This window comes from Cicer arietinum, chromosome 6 (genome assembly GCF_000331145.2).
Source record: "Cicer arietinum cultivar CDC Frontier isolate Library 1 chromosome 6, Cicar.CDCFrontier_v2.0, whole genome shotgun sequence".
Classification (NCBI taxonomy): domain Eukaryota; kingdom Viridiplantae; phylum Streptophyta; class Magnoliopsida; order Fabales; family Fabaceae; genus Cicer; species Cicer arietinum.
The window spans coordinates 63,335,357-63,356,479 of record NC_021165.2 but is presented as its reverse complement, the minus strand read 5'-3'; the positions used below and the strand labels follow the sequence as shown (position 1 = coordinate 63,356,479).

Below are 21,123 nucleotides of genomic sequence, written 5' to 3'. Positions count from 1 at the left end.
GGAAAGAGGAAGTCTATCAATTTATACAGAGACTGACATTTTCGAACTAAGGGCAAAGTTTGAGTATATATGATTTAACTTTTTTGGTTTCAAAAGATTCACGACATAATTTGTCTTAGATGTTATAATAATTAGACTTGTGTTCCACATCCTTATGTTTTAAGCTTTAAACCACTGAAAACTTTTTCTTATTATTAGTTCTTTTGATTCGTTTTAAGGCTTTTATTTTAAAAATTGTTTTATGCATATCCAACTGGAAAGTAAGCATAGTTCACTATTTAGAGGCAAAAAGGGGGTGGAGGTTGGGAAGTTTTTTTGGAAGATAGCAAATGTTTTAACCCTTAAATTTTTGTTAGTTTTCATCTCCAGTAATAGCTTGCATCATATCATGTCTTTAAATAATCGATAATTAACTTCTCAAGTTAGCATTATTCTGTCCCAAGTTTTATGTGGTAATTTGATCTTAATATTTTCTATTAATTGTGTAGCTAATAACAAGTTCCACCTTTATTGTTGATCATTTCTTTCAGATAATCTCGGAGAAGACTGCCCTGTATTTGACAACTTATTTGAATTTTGTCAGATTTACGCTGGTGGAACTATAGGTAATATGTTTACTGTTGAAATTATAGAGATTTGGGTAGGTGGAGAAGAAAAAAGACTAAAGAAAGTAAGAAATTGAAATTGGTATTAAGTTGATAATGGCAAAAATACATCTACAGTCCTTTAAATTTAACTCAATTCTCGCTTAGATTCTTTAAGTTTATTTTATCTTGATTTAGTCATTTAAATTACATTATGTTTGCACTGATAGTCTTTTATCTCAATTTCAACAACAATTAATTCAATTGAAAACTTTTGATCATTTGAAACTATACTAAATGCTGCAACAATATGTCTCTTATACTAATCATTCAAAAAACATTCATCAAATCTTATAAATGATTTATATTTTTTTATTTTCTCTACAACAATTTAAACACACGTATAACCTTAAAAACAAGGTAATAAAGGTCTACCCACATAATCAATATTTTTAACTTTCTTCACATACAAAGTAGTTTGGATAGTAAATTTGTTGTGATGTTTGAATTATATCTTGACATTTCATTACAATAATTTGAAAAAAAATTCAAACTTAAGAACTGCATGCATAGTTTAATATATCTTAAAGGTTAATGGTGCAAACGAATGTAACTTAAAGGACCTGATCGGAAAAAAATATACTTAAAAGACCTAAGCGAAAATAGAGCTAAATTTAAAGGACTAAAGATGTATTTTTGCCTTTGATAATTGATATGAAGGCCTAGCTGCAAAACGTAAAGCATAAACCTTTATTTATGGCAATACGTGACTCCTAATCTTTAAATAAGGAAACAAATCATGAAATATAAGAAAACATGCATCAATCTTAATAGATAATCTAAGTTACTCTTGATTGCTCTAGAAGACAGTGCAATATTGCAAGCTATCTTTCTTATATTCTAACATTCTATTTGAAGCTAAAGTCTATTATGCTTTAAACGTATTACAAGTGAGCCCATATATATTGTCGAATTGATGAAAAGGATGTGTTAAATATTGTAAAAACTCAACTTTTATAGTTTTTGAGTATACTAATACTAGACTCGTAATCCTAATTAAATAAGAAAACAAATTGGTAATATCTGAAACTATGATAACATCTTAAAAGATAATTTGAGGTAATCTAAATTTTCCAAGATAGAATGAAGATATGATCATATGTTCCTATATTCTTACAATTATAATTGTGATTCTCTTGAATTCGGTTTTTTCCTTGTTTGTAATATTTTTGCCGACTAACATTTACCTGCAGATGCTGCATGTCGATTGAACAATAAACTGTGTGATATTGCTATAAACTGGGCTGGTGGGCTACATCATGCTAAGAAATGTGAAGCCTCTGGATTTTGTTACATCAATGACTTAGTTTTAGGGATATTAGAGCTTCTTAAACATCATGCCCGTGTTTTATACATTGATATAGATGTGCACCATGGAGATGGTGTAGAAGAAGCCTTCTACTTTACTGACAGGTCTGCTCGTTTCTTATATCTCATCAGATTTAGGAAGGTGAAACAGTTGAGAATTTCACGATGATATTTTGTTACTAGAATGATTAGTTAGTCCAACAAACCTTTTGTTACATGTTTCTTCGAAACTGCCAACTTTGACCTAGGAATAGTATATGTATAAAATGTTTATTCTTACGATTAGGTGATTAGATTTGAATAGCCTATTTACATACTGCACATGATTTTTCTCTATTTTCTTAAATGGTTAAGTTTTTTCTCTATTTTCTTAAATCGTTAAGTTTGTCATGACAGGGTGATGACTGTCAGTTTTCACAAGTATGGAGATATGTTCTTTCCAGGAACTGGTGATGCTAAGGTGATTTTCTTTATTCTGTTTCTATTTTTAAAGTGTTTTCTTATTTTAATTGTGGTAATCATCCTATTTCTTTTATAACATTGATGTTTCAAATATATAATTGTAATTGATTGTGATATCACCGTTCACCATGTACATTTGCTAAATTGAATATCCTTTTAATTTGAAACATTTTGAGAAGCTCTCCATAGATTGGAATGATTTGAACTGATTTTACGTTATTGAAGGAAATAGGAGAAAGAGAAGGAAAGTTTTATGCCATAAATGTCCCACTCAAGGATGGAATTGATGACTCTAGCTTCACTAGACTTTTCAAGACTGTAAGTTCAGTTCTTACGTTCTTTTGGCCAAATTGCAAATTTGCAACTTCAATAAGGCACTGATTGCATTATGTTTGGCTAGATGGTATATTTTCTGATCCTTTTCAAATTCTTGTAATATAGATTATATCTAAAGTAGTTGAAACATATCAACCTGGTGCAATAGTTCTCCAGTGTGGAGCTGATTCACTTGCTGGAGATCGCTTAGGCTGCTTCAATCTCTCTATTGATGGTGCTTATTTCCCAGTAAATTTCCTATTCTGTTGAGAATATCACATTCTGTTATAACCCTTTGTCCTTGGTCTTCACAAATGTTAGTCCCTCTTATACAGGCCATGCTGAATGTGTTAGATTCGTGAAGAGATTTAATTTGCCCTTACTGGTGGGTTTATATCACTTTATGTTTGCATTCCATTCACCTGTATCATGAGTGAGATTTATATGAATGGATTTCTGCCACAGGTCACTGGAGGTGGAGGATACACAAAAGAAAATGTTGCTCGATGTTGGACAGTTGAAACTGGAGTTCTTCTTGATACGGAACTTCCAAATGGTATATTAAGTTAGCATCTTTGCAAATGTTAAATCGTGTCATGTTTGGCTGAAATATTTTTTTCTTCATGAATTGGATAGTGGGTTTAAAATTCATTATTCAAACTTAAAAAATATAAGAGATACTACCATGTGAATTATAAAATGATGTTTTCTTTAAACTATTTAAATTCATTTTTCCTTGTTTTCTTTAAACTATTTCCCTTATGGGGCATATGATATGAGAGGTTGCAACTTGCAATGACTCAATGTTGTAATTCCTTCTCTGTGCTCTCCTGAAATATCTGCCCAGAGAATGATGTGTGACCTAACTACTTTCTATCATGATTCTAATATGGTTTGCCTTTCTTTTTTCCAACCTCATCGGTTGCTTTGGCTTGAAGGTTTATGCCCTGATAGATTATATATCCTGTTGTCACACTGTGAACTACTAAATTATTTGTTAGAATCATATCATAAAACCATTCATACTTCTTCACCTAATATCTTAAGCTTTTGGGATGATCAATTCATGATATGGTTTAAGAGTCTCGATGGCTAAGCGATAAAAAATCCGACCCTCACTTCTAAAGTTTCTTTATAAATTTGAGTTTTAGCATAAGATAGGTGGGCCCGTGCTTTATTCTCGCTTTTAGTGCAAAGAGCTGTTACGTAAGGGCATAAGAAACTATTCGCGTGTGTGTTTTCACCTATCAGCTTAAGCTTTTGAGATGTTTGATTGATGGCAAGTTCATGTATCTCTTTTCCAATTATTTGAATCAGGATTTCAGATGTAAATTATGTCTTCTTGTTTCTCAAGTCAAAATATTTTCAACTGCATGATTTGTCTTGTGCAGAGATCCCAGAGAATGTTTATATTAAATATTTTGGACCAGACTTCTCATTGAAGATTCCACATGGGCACATAGTATGTATTTCTCAATAGTCTTGCATATACTGTCTTTATTTATCTAGACTTTTCTTTATTTTTAAAATTGACCGGAGATTTGAAGTTTCTTGTCTGAATTTTGACACTTCCAATTTACATTGGATATGATCAAATATATATTGCTATAATTTTAATTTAGACTTTACAATGTGCAGTGAAGTGTGTATATGTTATTATTTTCTTCTTTGAATTGATCAGGAAAATTTAAATAGCAAATCCTATCTTAGCACTATAAAAATGCAAGTCTTGGAAAACCTGCGCTGCATCCAACATGCTCCGAGTGTACAAATGCAAGAGGTGAGTTCCTCCTTGAAATAGAGATAACTTTAGGCATGCTCAATTTTTTTACATATTTGCTTGTTGTGAATATTTGTTGTTTTAACTTTAGAGGAATCATGTAACAAAATATTAGCTCTCCAACTTCATTTTTTGTTATAAACTTCAACTAATCAATTACTTGCTTCGAGAGGTTGGGTTTTAAAGAAATGAAGTAAAAGAAAAGAAATTCCTTCTTGGTGGTGCTTCTAATTTTAAGATGCGACTCTTTAGTAGACCGTGGAGAATAGAGATTAAAATCAGGATGTAGACTGAAATAAGAAATCTATTAATAACATGTTGGTGAACTTGGGATTTCAGGATTAATTTGTCATTGTCTCTAGTTAGTATGTATTTTTTTCGGATGGTTTGAATTCAACCTTCTTCCGTGATGCCATGATCAAGCCAATACATAAACTAATAACATTTTCCAAACGGCAAGACTAACATTTGAGGGTTACTCACAGGTCCCACCTGACTTCTACATTCCCGAGTTTGATGAAGATTTGCAGAACCCTGACGAGCGCATTGATCGTAAGGAGAAAAAAATTATTTATTCCCTATATTGACTTGGTGCCAAATCTTAGTTTATTAATTTTGATAATTTTCTTTGCAGAGCACACTCAAGACAAGCACATCCAGCGGGACGATGAATATTATGAAGGTGACAATGACAACGATCATCAAATGGATATTGCATGATGTTAGCCCCCAGATATGTGCATCCTTTTACTTTGAGAGCGACCCTTATAAGAGACAAGGAAAATGTGACTAGATAGAAACACCTAGTTTGTATCAAGAAAGCATTACGGGCCAACCTCAAGACTTGTGTACATTTGTTAGATCTTTTGTTATTATTTTGTATATTTGCTTTTAATATCATTTTGTGTCGTTTGAACCAATGCCATTTTCTGTTGAAGTGAACTTGTGCCCTAGACATTAGCTATATTCTAGATAGTAAGTACTAAGAAAATGCATAACATTGGTATCTGAATGGGAAAAGTTTTTCGTTCATAATCATTTTGCGGTTTTGTGTCTTGTTATTTGGGAAGAAAGATAGAGGGTTTGTGAAATTTTATCTCCCTCCCATTAAATGATCCAACTCCATGTCTCACTTGAATGGAAAATCAAAGTACATGGTCCTAAAGTTGAACGTGGCCATAACTAACAATTGGCTGGAATGACATTTTGTTGAAGATTCCTTACCAGCTTTGGGTCTTCTTCCTTGTTCATAATTGGAAGGCACCTTGAGCTCCATGATTGTTAATTGATGTGGACGACCTAGTCAAACTGCCTCCCACTCAAGGCAACATAGAGGGGGACCCCTCATCATATTTGTTTGCAGTCACTTCACTTTTGTAATTCAAATTACTTACATATGGAGAGATTGAGACCCGGTAGATCAATGTATTACATGGATTGTCCTAGATAGTCACAACTTGTGATTTTCGTGGTTCTATAATTTTTAGATTCTAGTTTTTTTTAATAGTAAAACACCTCATTTAATTGATAGAGAAACCAATTATACAATCACATTGATCAGCATGTGTAGGGACATTTCCCAAACACAACTACATGGGTGATGGTGAAGGAGAAATGAGGAACCACAATCTTTAATCTCATCCTGTTACATATGATTTCTTTGATTGTAAGCATATATCAGCTATAGGTGGTTTTAGTTTTTACCAAACATGCCACATATTTGAGAACCATTTGTTGGGTAGGGAGGGTGTTGAAATTTGTGGCCGCCACAACTTGTTTTGTCCACAGTTTGTTGTTCCAAAATAACCAACACTTCTTGGCCTTACCAACAAGAGATATAGATATACCAACAACACACTAAATAGACTTTGGCAAAAGGAAATACACCTTAAACAACACATCAAACAAAACGCAACTAGACAGAAACAAAGAGGTTCAGGAAAACACACAAACATTAGATCTTAAAATAGCAAGTATTAACAACACCAAACCACAATCACGCCAGCCGAGGAGCAGTTGTAGAGCTGCAATGTAATGGCAGTGGCTTTAGAGGGGGTTGTTCCACCCCCCATTAAGAGACCCAAAGGAACAAATATGCATCAATAGGCTTTTTCAGGATGTTGCGGTTCTAGATCGGTGAAAAAGGAATAAACCAATGTTTGTATCTTTTAGAGGCAGATGGATGAGATTTTGTGATCGATGGCGGTTGAATCTCAGTAGAAAGACGGTTGGGTGAAAGTTGTCAAAAAAGTAAGGTAGCAAAAGAACCTCAATAAGTGGGGGGCAGCCTCCAGAAAGGAGGAAGGATATCTCAAAACAGAGGTTGAAGCCTAACCAGATCTTGAGATCTGTAGGGGAGAAGGAAGTTTTAAGAGAGAGGAGAGAGCCTTTCTCTCTAAACACTTGCGACATCATTTTTTCCATTACTAGTTATTGGTAGAGTTTGTTTCGCTTGTTATAGTTAGAATTCCTTTCTTGTTAAATTTAACCATTGGGAAATACGTTTTGTTTTTCTAGGTTAGTGGCTTGATTCTTTTATTGTTTCCCTCAAATCGATGATTTAAGGCATCTTGTTACTTTTGTGTTAACATATTATCTTTAGTTGTCACCTCGTAAGTAGTTTGATTGGTAAGCTAAGAAACACCGAGGTAGTTTTTAAGAGGTATAAGAATCAAATATTGACAACTACCGTAACCATTTATGTAGTAACATTTGATTATCCAAAAAAATAGTCTTTAGTCATCTACTTAAAGATAGAACTAAACTTGGATACACTGCAGTAATGTATGTTACAGATACGAATATCTGCCAATTGAAAGGCCTTGACAGTGAAGTCAATGACACAAACAATGTACTCTTACATGTCCCATCCAGGAAAACCGCCAGCATTCACGGTTTAATCGGAGGATTTGGAACTTCTGGCTGTTTAAAAGATGTTAGGATTCTTGTATATCTTTGTTTTCTGCCAAAATGTTTGCCAGCAATGATTCACAAGCATCTTCAAGCAGATCTAACACCTGCAAGTGCAAAATAATGATCATTAGCATATTATAATCATATTAAGAAGTTGAATGATAAGGAGGTCGCGAGTTCGATTCTCATCATCGAGAAAATACTAATAATTATCAATACTAATTACTAACATTGATCGTTGCAAAAAAAAAAAAAAATAACAATAAGAAAGTGTTTTTGAGATTGATACATACTAATAGGCAAATTCTAATGGTCTACCGTGAACCAATACTTAAAAGTTATCCGAAACTCCAATGGCGAACAAAGGCTCTCTTGAGAAGTATAAGTTAACGATTCTCCTCGTCTTTACAGCAACTTGATTGCTGTCAGTTCGACGAGTTGAATTTTGAGCAAGACATTCATTTCGTTATTTTTATCGATTGAGATTGAGTCACTGTCTCAATCGTAAAGCCAAGTAGTCGTTAACTTATATTTCCGAAAATTATTCAGATGACTTTTAAGTACTGATCCACACTGGATCACCTATAAAGGTGGACCGCCCTAGCATCCGATCCACCCATATTTTAAAATTGTTAATTGTTAATACACTATTTCTTGGCCACAAAGTGTAACTTTTTATTTCTCTGAAATATCTTGGACTTGGTTGTAGGTGCAAAATAAATGCAAAAAAAAAATTGTCATATTTAAGATGGCTAGAAAGAAGCATACATTCTCTGTAAAATATTTGCACTTAATTGACAAGAAATTGGAGTTAGAACATGGTAAACCATACCATAAGTTTAAGTTACCAAACATAGAAAAGGATATCTTCAAAAGAACCAACTAAGAATAGCTGATTTTAGCTAAGCAATTTCTATTATTTGCTTAAGTGACAGTATTTACAATGAAATTCCAGCCTTCAACTAATTCACCAGACATATAAGTATAATTCTTGGTCTTTTTTATGAGTGATTCAGTTAAATTATCATAGTTGAAGACTATCTTTACACTGGTAAATGAAATTCAACTTTGTTCTACATAAATGAACAGAGAGTAGAATAATAACCTATTATGACCAACATACCTTCTCAAAACCTTGAGGTCCGCCATAGTAAGGATCCGGGACTTCAGTTTCATTGTGCTTCGTACAATATGAGCACATCAACTTAACCTGCACCATTCCAATCACACTAGGAAAACATGTACAAAACAAAAGCAACAAATATTTTATTCATAGTTGGTTTATGCAAAAGGCTACTCAAGTCCTTTTTTAGGCTCATCAGCAAAAAAAACTAGTGTTGTCAATCACGTATAGCGGAAAATAGCCGTCAATTACGGATAGCGGAAAATAGCCGTCTGTTCAAATTCCGCAATGCAGCAGTGCTATAGCACCGCTATAGGCGCTTTTTGGCAACATTTTGTACTTAATAGTACATCATAGAATAATAGTGATGCGTTCAAAATCAGCTACGCTGTAGCACCTTTATTTAACGACACCACAAAAAAACTCATTTAATATTAGTATTGATAAAACTTTTCTAATTAGCTGGTCGAGTGAGTGGGGACCGAGGTTTGTTTTTTGCGTGAAGAATGAGGTTTGATCCCTGATTGTACTCACCTTTTTATGTGCATCTTCAGGTAAAGTCTCTCTAAATCTCCATCTATTGAAAGCCTCCAATATGTCCTCTAAAAGAAAAACAACAAGGCCCATTACTAAACACAGCAAAACAAAGGCACTTTGAAAAGAAAAATAGAAGATGAATAAAAGCAACCACAAACACTATATCCTGTAAATCACCAAATTCAAACATAGAGACCAAACACGATATTGACACATAAACACCGATAATAATTGATCGGACATAACAATTGTATCAGTGTACATGTACACTAACATGTGTCAAAGACAGCACACACTTTCAATCCAGAATGTCAGTGCTACATTACCATCCGTGTTCAAATTAAAATATCACACATCAAAACATAACCAATTATTCGATTATCACAAAACCTACCTTTATTCTGCTTGTCCATGGCAAGAATAAGATCAAACTCAACAAAATCAGAAGACCTAATTGGCCTTGAAAGTGAAGTTATCTGAATCCCACGTCTTTTTGAGGCAGCCCTCATTCTAGGGTCAGCTTCATTACCCTTCAATAAAATTCATCAACATTCCAAAAAAAAAAATCAACTTTTCAAACAATCTAAAAAACCCATCACAAAAAAATGAAAAAAAAAACATTTTTTTTCCTCAAAAATGATATTTTTTTAATATGAAGATGTTTATAGATATACCCACTTCATGATAATTGATTGTACCAGCAGAGTCGATTCTGAAGTTAGAATGAATACCCCTTTTTTGAACCAAGTCTGTGAAAACCCCTTCAGCCGCTGGGCTTCTACAGATGTTGCCAAGACACACGAAGAGAACGGAGAATGGTTTTTCTGTAACAGTGGATGAAGCCATAGAAGCTCGAATTGGAGAAAAGTGATTACTTTTGAAGGAAATTGAATAAGGTTTTGGAGTTAACTTTTTTATGTGCGTTGAAGGAATGAGGAATGGGATATTTGGGTTTGAAGTGAGGAGTTTGGAACAGTGGCAAAACCGTAAATTTGTAATGTTCATTCCCTCACTGTACAGTGTCGTCATGTTTTTATTCTCCGCAATCAATGGAGGAGCTCCACTAGAAACCTTACAAACCCATTCATTTTTATTTGAGGATTATCTTTGTTTTGTTTTGGGGAAGTCTCACATCACTCATGTGATGGTTTATTCCAAATTTAAGGACAATGCACATATGACTTTTAAGGTGTGATAGACAAAATAACCTTAGTTGCGTAGTTGATTGTAATTTGTTTGCTGTGATTTTGTGAATTTCATTGTAAAATCAAATATATAATTAGTCTTTCTTTCGAAATTGTCTTAAATGTGAATATTATGTAATATCATGAGTTTCTTTATTTAAATACATGCATTATTATTATGACATAATTTAGGGTTATCTTAAAAGTGTTAGTCTTGGTGTGTAGATTTAAATTATTGATATTGAATTTGATTCAAAAGTGTACTACTATACACCTCTACTACTTAATGGTTAATTATATCACGATCATTTGGAATGAGTTATAGTATTTTTTTTTTACTCATGTGTTTTGTGAAACTAATCAAATAATTGATGTTTTGGCTAAATTTCATTTAAAGATGACAGTTTTTGACTATACCCTAAATTATATCTGTTTTGTTTCGATTGTCTTTTTAGTTGATAGGAATATTGTTTCATTTCCTAGAAACATTTGGTTCTTTTTGTGTTCCTCTTTTCTTGTTACCCCTTTTTTATCATTAAAAAAAATAATTTTTACTTACTATTAATGTCATTTGTTGTTTTTACATTGGATTGGATGTTCTCTGTTTTTTGCTTTAATTTTTTTTTACTCTCTTTAGGATAGGTCATGCCACAAACTTTAAGGTACATGAGTTTATCAACTTATTTTAACAAACTTTATGTTATAATACTTTTTCTTCTGTCGTGAATCATGCTAGGAAGATTATATGTACTGTTGCTAAAAACTTGTTTGACTTGGATTTTAGAGTCAAGTCTAATATGTGGAGGGAGGATTAAGTTGTTTTACTATAAAAAAAATTAAAAAAAGTTAAATAATATCATTTTACAATTTCTCTCAATTCAAATCCTTTCTCTCTTTTCACCATAACAAACACAATATTTTAAAATTTTAAATCTTTTGAAAAAAAAAAGCATTCTAAAATCTTTATTTTTTTTCTTTCAATTAAAATTCCTCTCCATTCGTTCAAACTAATATAATATATAAAATATTGATATTAAACATAAAATAAAAAAAAAATAGAATAAAATTGTATTAATAAAATAAAATAAAAATTGTTGATTACAATATGTGTGAGATACTAAAAAGTGACTATTACAACTAACTTGCAACTAATTTAACTAATTCGCAACTAATCTAACTAATTTGCAACTAACATAACTAATTATAATTTGAACAAATAAACTCTCTAATCTCATTCACTATCTTTTTACGTATTTTTTTTTTAATGAACAATGTTATTTGAACACACAAATTAGACACTGTATGTTAGAGATTTGACTCATCTAAAGTGAATAATTATTAAAATGAATATAAAGGGTTGAGATCGTAACTATTCATGAGTGCATTTAATATTAACAATTGATGTATCAATTAACGATCAATATTATTTACTTTATTTTCTAAAATGAGTTATTCACTTTAAAGAAGACAAATTCATATAATAGATATCATATAAAATACAATGAGATAATGTATGCGCAAAGTTTTTTATTTATTTTAATTTTAATTATTTAGTTTCCAAAATATGAAATTCGAGTCATTAAAGGTTTCATAGAAAAGATAGATAAAATGTAACCAATATTGTTAAAACTAATATTATGTTTTCTGAAATACATGAAAATTCACATGACATAGTTTTTTTTTTTACTTGCCAAACAAAAAACACAAGGAGAAAGCACGGGAAAATGCAGAACCTCCATTTGCAGTGTTTTCCCTAGTTCAATACCGAATTGATGAATAGATGAATGTGAAATTGAACTTGTTAGTTACTTATTGCAAGAAATGTTTAAGTATGAACGATTTTTTTCTTCTCATAGCTTCCATTAGCTCGATAAATGATAGAATTGTGCCTTCGCTGCAGCAACATTTGTAGTTGCAATGTAGCATTTACACTTCATAATTCTGTCGTACAACATGTGTTGTTGTTTGTCACGACGAATCTAGTAACATTCAATTATTTCTATTTTCGCAAATTATTATTAGTTTCTACATCTTAGTCTTAGTGTTGTGTCTTTTAAAGTTGGTTTTTAAAGGGAGGACAAGAGAGAAAAAGACTTATTTTTCTTTTTAGGAAGGAAGTTATAAAATATTTATTAAAATAAATTAAGTAGAATTGAAATATTATATGAATATTTATCGTATTACTTTTTCTATTTTTTAAAATCTCAAATATATAACAAATTATAAACTTAAACCTTCAAAACCCTTCTATCCAAACCCTTCCAAAGCCAACTTCCAAACATTCCTTTATTGTTGTGTCTGGTTTATGTGTTTGTGTTTGTGCTCCATAGGTTATATGTGGGAATGGGATTGTGCTTCTGGCTATCTTTCTACTCTAATGCTAAAATATAACATTATATGGTAATTTGTTTTTGTTGTTGTGATTTTCCTTGGATTAGAAGTTGAGTAACTGGGTAATTTTGGCTTTCCATTGTCTCATTTTTGTATTACTTATTTGTTTCATTGTTGTGATCCTTGTCATTCCTTCATCTTACCCAATGTCATCTGCAGGTAAAGGTTTGTAAGTTGTGTGAATTTCTTTGCTTAAGAAGGCTAATTTGAAATTAACTAAAGGTGAAAGTTTGTATCTTTCTGCGTGTTTGAATTTGCAATCTTGTTTAGTATTGGCTACTCATTAACTTTGATAATTTTATCATTAATCCAACTTTTATTGATAAAATTCAAATGTTTAATGATTTGAAATTAATTGAAAACAAAATTTTGTTGTATGTATCAAACAAGATAATAGGAACTGGAAGGTTCAATTGGAATTTCATGATTTAATTGCAAATCCAACTTGATATAATAACCAACACCAAAGAGTTTATAAGAAACATTGCTAAGACCACACCAAAAATTCCCTCCCTTCCTTTCATAAAACTGTTTTGCATTTATTTATAATCATTTGTCTCATTTTACTTTTTTCTTTCTGCAATAAATAGTTAGATGTTGTATCCAAAAAAATAATTAAGAATAAAGAGACAAAGGAATTATAAAAATTCAAAAGACATGTCGTTGTTGGCCATTTAACATATTTTTTAGTACTTACTGGCATTGTATAGTAGATCACTATTTTTGTCTTTAAAATCGTATAGATAATGTCATTTAGTTTTTTAAATTAATAAATGTAAATCAATTTAATCATTTTTTTCAAATTTAACACCACAATTAAATGATTTAGCTTAATGTAGAAAGTGAGTATTCAAGACAATATGTATACCTTATATTAATTTTGATGTGTTTTAAACAAATATTTTGATGAAGAGATTAAATTGACCGATATTTTTCAAATAAATTAAATTATTATTTTGTAAATTTATGAAAGTAAGATTTCGTTTATTTTGTAAAAACATTGTATTTTTATTTTTTAAAATGTGTTAATTTTACTTTGATAAAAGACTTTTAGAGTGAATTATTATCACGAATAGAAAATGAAGTATTAATAAATAGAGATGCATTTTTTAGATATAATAAAATAGTTTTTGTACATTTTCATTATTTTTTAAAATGTAGTCAATTGTTGACTTTAAAAAATCTTTATCTGATTAACAAATAAAATTAATATAAATTTTAGAAAATAATTTTTTAAAATAATCGGGTAATTATTATTTTTTTGATACAAAACCTGCAGGAAGAATTTTAATATCAGTTACTTCGAAGATTTGCCTTAAAAACGAAAAAGTAATTTTAATTTTTTTCTTCTTCATATTAAGTAAAATTATAATACAATGCTTTTGGTTTATAAAATTATATTGTTTTTGATGAAAAGCTTATAAAATTATATTTTCTTCACAGTAACAATTTTTTTTTCATCACGTGCATGGATATAGTAATGAATAAAAAATACTAGTATATACTCTTGCCGGATGCTCAATAGGTTGCATAATAAGAGTACAACTCTACCACTAAATTAAGGACAGTTGCAAGCATGTTGATTTTATTGATAGACAAGGAACACCAAATAGTGTTCAATGTCAAAAGCAACCTAGAATTCTCTTCTTTTACTTTTTTTTTTTTTCTTCTTTTCTCTAGGTTATTATGAAAATGATTAAAGAGAAATCAACACTCCTAAAAGTTCAGCTCAGCAATTCCTACTGTGTTATTTCTTTTGTACAAAACTGTTGCAACATGAAAACTTATCCAAAGTGAATAAAGTGCAATATTATCAACTGCCTTCCAAATAATTTATCACATAATAATCACTCTCCTAATCAAGATTCTATCTTATTTTTAATGTGAAGTTTTCGATTCTCTCGGTTATGAAGGGTTAGTTTTTCTTCTTCGAACATTCTTCCGCGCACTTACAGGGACCTCGGGTTCATCTTTATCTTTCGGCACTTGCTCGTTGTTAGCAACGACTTTTGGTTTTGAAGAAGAATTGATCTGACTTCTCAACCGCAATATTTCACCCTTTGCAGAAGCCAATTCCTCTTCTAATTTTTTCCCTCTACTCTCCAAACTCTCTCTCTCTTTTCCAAGTCTAGTGATGAGGTTATGAGCATCTTCAATGTTTTCTTGAGCCTCTTTGTTTGTATTTCTTTGTTCTGTAAGGTACTTTGCAAGAACCTCTTTCTCATTTTCAAGGCTAGAAATAAGAGACTTAGCACCCTCTAGTTCACTAGAAAGGATCACCGAATTTCGGTTCATTTCGTCTAGTGATTTGGTAGCCTCCTCCAGGTCGATTTCAACAGTTTTTTGCGCTTCCTTGTCCTTCAAGACTTGTTTCTTCAAAGCTTGTAGATCTTTGTTCAAAGAAGTAACTAACTTCTTTTCTTCTTTCAAATCCTCTGATGTGACTTCAGCCCTTTTGTAGATGTCAATTAATTCTCTTTGTAAGCTATCGCGGTTTTCAAGGGTAGCCGTTAGCTCGTGGGATGTACTTTGAAGTTCTGCTTCTGCTTTTTTCAAATGTTCCTTCACTATCATAACCTCATTGGCTAGTTTTTCCGCCTCGAGTTTTGCATCATCGAGTTTACGCTGTAGTGACTTCTTAACTTCAGTGAGCTCAGATGAAAGCTTAGAGACTTGAAGCTCGAGCTCTTTGCGCAAATCATTTGATTTATTTAGCTGTTTTTCAAGTTCAGCAGACTCGTTTCTTGAATTTTCAAGATTCTCCCGAGTGACTTGGAGTTCATACTTCAAATCATTCACTTTCTTAGATTCAATCTCTAGAGACTCCTTTAAATTTTCTCGTTCTTGCGTTAAATCAGTGATGATAACCTGGTTTTTGCTTGCTTCGTTTAGGGAAACTTCAAATTTACCCTTTAGCCGATGAAGCTCGTCTTCTTTTTCTTGTAAAACCTTTGCATTCAAAGCAGCCTTCTGTTCGGAAAACGACTTTAGGTCATTGTATTCCTTTTCCAATACACCATAGTCACTCTTAATGCTATTGTTCTCAAGAGTGAAAGAGCTCAATCTTGAATTTAGTTCCATCACAAGGGAATCCTTTCCTTCTAGTTCCTCTTGTCTTTTCAGTATTTCATCTTTCAACCCTTGAATATGCAAATTAGCATTGGATAATTCATCATTGGTTTGGTCATAGGTAGAATTCAAATTCCTCAATTCCAATTCCTTATCTGCAAGCGATGAATTCAGAGTCTGAACAGCGCGTTCTTTGTCCTTGAGGTCTTCGCTCAGCAGGTTAATTCTTTCCTGTAAAATTTCGATATAATCTTCCTTTTCTTTCAATTTTTTATCAAGATCTTTCTTGTCTTTATTAGTATTTGAAAGGTCAGTTTCAAATCTGTCGATTTGAAGTTTCAGCTCCCCGATCAAACTTTTCTCGCTTTTTAGCTCCCGTCCCAAACCTGTGATAGTACTCTTTGCTGAATTTAATTGCTCAATCAGTGCTTTCTGCTCTTCTTTTTCCTTTCCAAGTAGCTTGGCTTGTTCCTCCTGCTCATTCGATAACTTTAATTCATAGTTCCTCTTCATCGTAACGATTTGCTCTTCTTTTTCCTTCAGTTTGTTGTTCACCTGTGCACATTGGCCAGTAAAATAACTAAAAAGCAAATAACTATCGTTTTCAGGAAAAAATTAACCATTCAAAATCAAAGTAGATGAAGAGAGAGCAATCATTGACGTTCCTCTACGAAACATCAGAAAGGGGAGAATAATCAACCATGATTTTACTTTGAAGCACTAAAACAAACACGAACATCAGACACAATACCAACACTGACAGGTAGATGTCAGTAATAATTTTAGAAAAAGCAAGTGATTGAATGTAATCACACGTGTACGAGCGTTGGATGTCGGACAGCAACACAGTGTCAAACACTCAGACAGACCTTTTCCTCAAAGGCCAATACATATCTTACCAATTTTCAAGAATCGTAATTAAAGTGCATAAAAGCTTACTGTTTCTATTGTTGCAACGGCGGTGGACTTCTCTTTCCGAGCGAGTGCATAGAGAGCAGCCAACACACCAGAAGATAATATTCCAATTCCATTCAGAAGAGACACAAAGGAATTTGATGGTTTCCCCATTTCAGGTGCTGTCTGTCCATAGAAGCTATATGTTTAGAACACATAAACATCCAAAGGACAAAAACATTAGGCAAAAATTTAATATTCAACATTTGCATCTGAACTTAACAGCAAACAAACCTCTGCTTGCTTTTTATCCTCTGGTATCTTCACCTCACTTTCTTCTGAAAGAAGAATATATAATTTATAAGACATCCCACAAGTAATAAAAATATACAACTAACAAGCAAGGACCAAACAATGCATGCACATACATAAACAGTCGTGAAAGGAAAATATGGATATGTCCTTTTGACATATAATGGTTAATAATAATATAGCACAAGGCACCATCATAAAGTAGAAAATTAGCAAGGGAAATGTTGATACTTTACTTTGATAGTTAATTTTCTGAAGGAAGTTCTTAAGTATACATTTATTTATTTATTTATTTTAAAGTATCCATTTACTTTACATCCTTGAGGAAAATAAATGAAAGTTTTAGACTTCATAATATTTTAGATATACTATGAAAAGAAGAAGGAGGATACTTAGAAGTTGAAATCCAACTTTGCATTGGTAGGAAAACAAGTTATGAACTTTTTATCTGAACAATTTCCAAGAGAGAAAGATAGAGAGAGAGAGAGAGAGAAGTTCTATTCCATATTCTTCTCATTTCGTTTTCTACAAGCATCAACCGCATCAGGGAGTTGTCCAAAATATCGCTTAGAACTTGGGTTGGGCCTAACTCAATCCTGCAAAACTGGCTTGAGGCTGTAATGAAGACAACCCAAATGCCACAATTAAGGCAGCTAGGGCGGACTGCAACTAAAGCGGTACTTCCAACACATCACATGACAAGCATGAATAACCCAGGAGAAAAATTCTGATTTCCATTATATTTTTACCAAAACAGGAAGAAAGAATAGCAAAAGAAAACCATTCTGCACAAACTGTCCATCAAACATAATTTTTGGATCAGCTGTATCTTTGTATTCATAAATTGTATGAGAATTTAAAAATGCTCATCAAAATCAATGTGTTAAGTTAAATACTTTCAATCTGTCTCTTGAATTTTGAAAACTGCATTGCATTCAATTGAACGAGTATCAAATATTTGTGTAAGTAAGATTAGTAAACTATGATGCATCAGGAGTTCAGTACTCCTAGATAATAGTTGTAGCCATTTGATACAAACATGCATTGGGTACAAATTTAGTACACTTCCCTTTTATTTCAAATTTTAGAACAAATCCATTTGATTACATCATTTCCTATGATCATATTATATATTGTCATGCACTTAGATTTTACAAATTTTTGTCACAAGACATGACTTTTTTTAATGAAATCCACATGAGTCCTCTTTTTGGACAATCTTATTAGAGGCTGATAGAGCAACAAGATTAGAACCCCTCTCCGAAGGATTTATTTTCACAAAGGATCAAACCAAAGAACTCCTTGTAAGGAGTACCGTGTGCACATTCTCCTCACTTGCAGAACTAGCATGTTTCCACTAGGCAAACTTTATAAGGTACACATGACCTTAGTTTGCAATAAACTATGAAGCATAGACACAAACATAGTCACATATATTGGATACAAGACAAACATAGAGACACTGCTAATGTCCAATATATAGGACACCGACACATCTATATATATATATATGTATATTATAACCAGATCAAATTAAATATGAACATCATTTATAAAATATCTAAATTGAGAATCAAGATGACAACCAAGTACGTTAATAATATACCACAAATGCTAATTTTAACATTTTAAAATGTTCACAAATTGATAGTATCACAAATTTATAGTAAGCAAAGAAACTACTGCAGAGTAAGTTTCAAACTAAGCCATCATGAAACTACGACTCAAATCATCAAGTAACCAAACAAAGAGGTACCTGAATTTGTGGACACTGGTGAAGATACAGACGAAGAAGAGACAACGTTTGAAAGGGAGACATCGAGACTTAAGGAAGGCAACAAGATATTGTCTGAAAGCACAGGTCGTTTGCGAACAGAGCGGAAACGTCGACTGCGAACAGAGTACCGAGAGGGAGGGAGATGTTCTTTGCGAACAGAGAGCCGAGATGAAATGAAGACGAAGACTGAAAAAGAGAGGAATTAGGAGACCAGAAATGAAGAGTTGGAAACGGGAAATTCAGAAAGAATGAAGAAAACCAAAGAACACGAAGACTTGTGTATGTAGGACATTTTGAATGTCTAACTAAAATACTAGTTTTTCCTTTTAAATGCATAATTTTGCTTCTGTTTTCCAAAACAGAAATGGTATTTGAACATCAATTTGGAACGAAAAAACTCAACAACTTTTAAATGTTTAACGCAACGAAAAAATTCAACTATTTTTAAATGTTTAATGCAGTTCACACACTAACCTTTTACCTGAACAATAATAACATTCAATGTAATTTGACACCTTTTAAATGCTTAACGCAATTCACACATGTGGTTAATGCAATTCAATGAATGGTTAATAGGTATATCAAATTTCGATAACCCATGAACAACCAACTGAACTTAATTAACCATAAATTTGAACATTATTAATCACGATTTTAGGTGTTCCAACTACATGTAAATTTGTACACTTGAAAATCAAGGTTAACCACGTCTATATTTGTGGCTAATAAAGTTCAATAGATGGTTAACAAGTTGCAATTTGTAACACCTAATATATCTATTAACACTAAATCCACCACTTCATTTACCATGCATATGAACTACATTAACAATTTTAAAAGTTGTCAGATTTTGTTGTCCTAAATTGATGTTCAAATAACATTTTTGTTTTTAACCCAAGAAAGAGTTTTTGAAGTGTCCAATACGTGTCCTAAGTTTGTTGAGACACACCTAAACTCAGAAGTGTCGGTGCTACACAGATATAAACAATGTCACTATTATAATAACAGGACTCAAATGGAGAAAAAAAAACTATAAAAGACATAAGTGTAAATAATATAAAGTATTTATCATATAATTTTGCCTAAATGAATCAAAATCGTTTACATAAGTCCTTTGTCCTAAACCTAGAACTACAACAAGAGAGCCACCCTCCGCATCCAAAACAATATATTATCATAACAATAATGATATAATTAGTCCAATAAATAACAAATTAAAGATACAAATTGTAACAAAAAACAATGAAAGTAATTAATTAGAAAGGGTGGAAATAAAACTCACTTGGAGATGTTTGAATTCGTTCAAGAGCGGAAACAGTATTGAATTGAAGAAAAGGAAGAAGAGCGACACCCATAAAGAGAAAAGTCCTCTTGTTGCATAATGGGTCGTGGTTGGGTAAACACGACACAACAACAGGACCTCGAAATTGAGAAGCGTTACGGGAACGCCGAGAAGAAGAAGAAGAAGAAGAAGAAGGTAAGAGAAATGGGTAAAGCAGCGGAGAGTGAAGCAAAGATGACGATGCCATCATTTTCAGTTAGCGAATAATGTTGTGACTGCGCCACATACACACTTCCAGTTGATGTGTCTGTGTGTTGGCTTCGCTGGTTTTGCGGACACTTTTTAAGCCATTTATTTTGATATATACTTCTGTGTGGCTGGCTATTGTTTTCTTTTCTTTCTCTATCATCATCTTTCGAATTCGTTTCCACTTTAACTATTTATATATATATATTATATACTTCCCTTCTTCTCTACACGAAAAATATTGTTTTCATTTTATTTTGTAATTATAGAGTATCATCAATTTAGATTGGAAAATATGTTTGACTTTGATCTTAGAGTGGAGACGCAATTTTTTTTAAAAAAAAAAATTGAGAGATTTAGCAAAAGAATAAATGTAATTTTTAATCCTCGAAAAAATTAAAATGGAATAATTTAGTATCTATCTTTTGTATTGTTTAATGAAGAAAAAATGGAAGAAAGAAAAAAGTGAAAAGTGTTAGAATCAAATTGGTTCAAATACAAATATGAATTATTGATGTTTGATGATAAAAGAAAAAGAGCAATGATCCACTAATAGGTTACTTTAAGGATGTAAAATGTTTAAAACAACAAGAAACTATATTATGAACTATGTGACATGAGTAACATAAATAGTTGTGACTTAGTGATAAATATTTATGTGTAAAACATAAAAAATATGTTGTCAACTAATGAACAAATGAATATGTTTGCTAATGAATAGCTAGACAATACTTAGAAGAAAGTTCTATTAGGTAAAAGCTCTTATTTAAAGACGTTAGTTCATTTTACTATGTGAAATTTATCATTTGAATATGAAGATAAATTATATATGAAATGTTAGAACAAGTAGCTCTAGTTCAAATCAAGTGATGAGCAGAAGAATCAG

General features: G+C 31.9%; 3 protein-coding genes across 7 annotated transcripts in view; 1 reads left to right on the top strand and 2 right to left on the bottom strand.

Moving 5' to 3' along the window:
* LOC101507737 (histone deacetylase 9) overlaps positions 1-5,547 on the top strand; it is an 8,486-nt gene extending 2,939 nt beyond the window's left edge. For all 4 annotated transcript variants that reach the window (XM_027335724.2, XM_004506089.4, XM_027335722.2 and 1 more), the window contains 11 exons: positions 531-605; positions 1,838-2,057; positions 2,349-2,412; positions 2,640-2,732; positions 2,856-2,964; positions 3,065-3,114; positions 3,195-3,285; positions 4,121-4,191; positions 4,411-4,509; positions 4,995-5,061; positions 5,144-5,547. In XM_027335724.2, coding sequence (XP_027191525.1) covers positions 531-605; positions 1,838-2,057; positions 2,349-2,412; positions 2,640-2,732; positions 2,856-2,964; positions 3,065-3,114; positions 3,195-3,285; positions 4,121-4,191; positions 4,411-4,509; positions 4,995-5,061; positions 5,144-5,229 — 1,025 coding nt within the window. In that variant the 3' untranslated portion in view covers positions 5,230-5,547. The remainder of the gene's footprint in view (positions 1-530; positions 606-1,837; positions 2,058-2,348; positions 2,413-2,639; positions 2,733-2,855; positions 2,965-3,064; positions 3,115-3,194; positions 3,286-4,120; positions 4,192-4,410; positions 4,510-4,994; positions 5,062-5,143) is intronic.
* A 1,640-nt stretch (positions 5,548-7,187) lies between these two features.
* LOC101508059 (uncharacterized) lies at positions 7,188-10,233 on the bottom strand. Its single transcript, XM_004506090.4, has 5 exons — positions 9,761-10,233; positions 9,477-9,612; positions 9,080-9,147; positions 8,546-8,632; positions 7,188-7,526 (listed from the first exon to the last, which is right to left on the bottom strand). The coding sequence occupies exons 1-5, from the start codon at positions 10,109-10,111 to the stop codon at positions 7,446-7,448; spliced, it is 723 nt and encodes a 240-aa protein (XP_004506147.1). The 5' UTR covers positions 10,112-10,233; the 3' UTR covers positions 7,188-7,445.
* A 4,147-nt stretch (positions 10,234-14,380) lies between these two features.
* Positions 14,381-20,398, bottom strand: LOC101508376 (MAR-binding filament-like protein 1-1). Of its 2 annotated transcripts, XM_004506091.4 has the most exons (5): positions 19,992-20,398; positions 18,689-18,895; positions 16,915-16,958; positions 16,666-16,806; positions 14,381-16,281 (listed from the first exon to the last, which is right to left on the bottom strand). In XM_004506091.4, exons 1-5 carry the CDS (start codon positions 20,239-20,241, stop codon positions 14,563-14,565), a joined length of 2,361 nt encoding a protein of 786 aa, XP_004506148.1. In that variant the 5' UTR covers positions 20,242-20,398; the 3' UTR covers positions 14,381-14,562. The 2 variants fall into 2 exon arrangements, with proteins under 2 accessions (XP_004506148.1, XP_004506149.1); XM_004506092.4 differs by lacking the exon at positions 18,689-18,895 and having other exon boundaries at positions 19,992-20,396.
* Between the last annotated feature and the right edge of the window lie 725 nt (positions 20,399-21,123).

Bases quoted from the DNA above. Each gene is read 5' to 3' on its own strand.
- LOC101508059 (XM_004506090.4), bottom strand. From the start codon at position 10,111: ATGACGACACTGTACAGTGAGGGAATGAACATTACAAATTTACGGTTT. The intron at 9,613-9,760 runs GTGGGTATATCT...ATTTTATTGAAG, and splicing joins GTACAATCAATTATCATGAA to GGTAATGAAGCTGACCCTAG. The intron at 7,527-8,545 runs GTATGTTGGTCA...TTGCACTTGCAG, and splicing joins GACCTCAAGGTTTTGAGAAG to GTGTTAGATCTGCTTGAAGA.
- LOC101508376 (XM_004506091.4), bottom strand. From the start codon at position 20,241: ATGATGGCATCGTCATCTTTGCTTCACTCTCCGCTGCTTTACCCATTT. The intron at 16,807-16,914 runs GTTTGTTTGCTG...TTCTATGGACAG, and splicing joins AGGATAAAAAGCAAGCAGAG to ACAGCACCTGAAATGGGGAA. The intron at 16,282-16,665 runs GTAAGCTTTTAT...CAATGTGCACAG, and splicing joins CCGTTGCAACAATAGAAACA to GTGAACAACAAACTGAAGGA.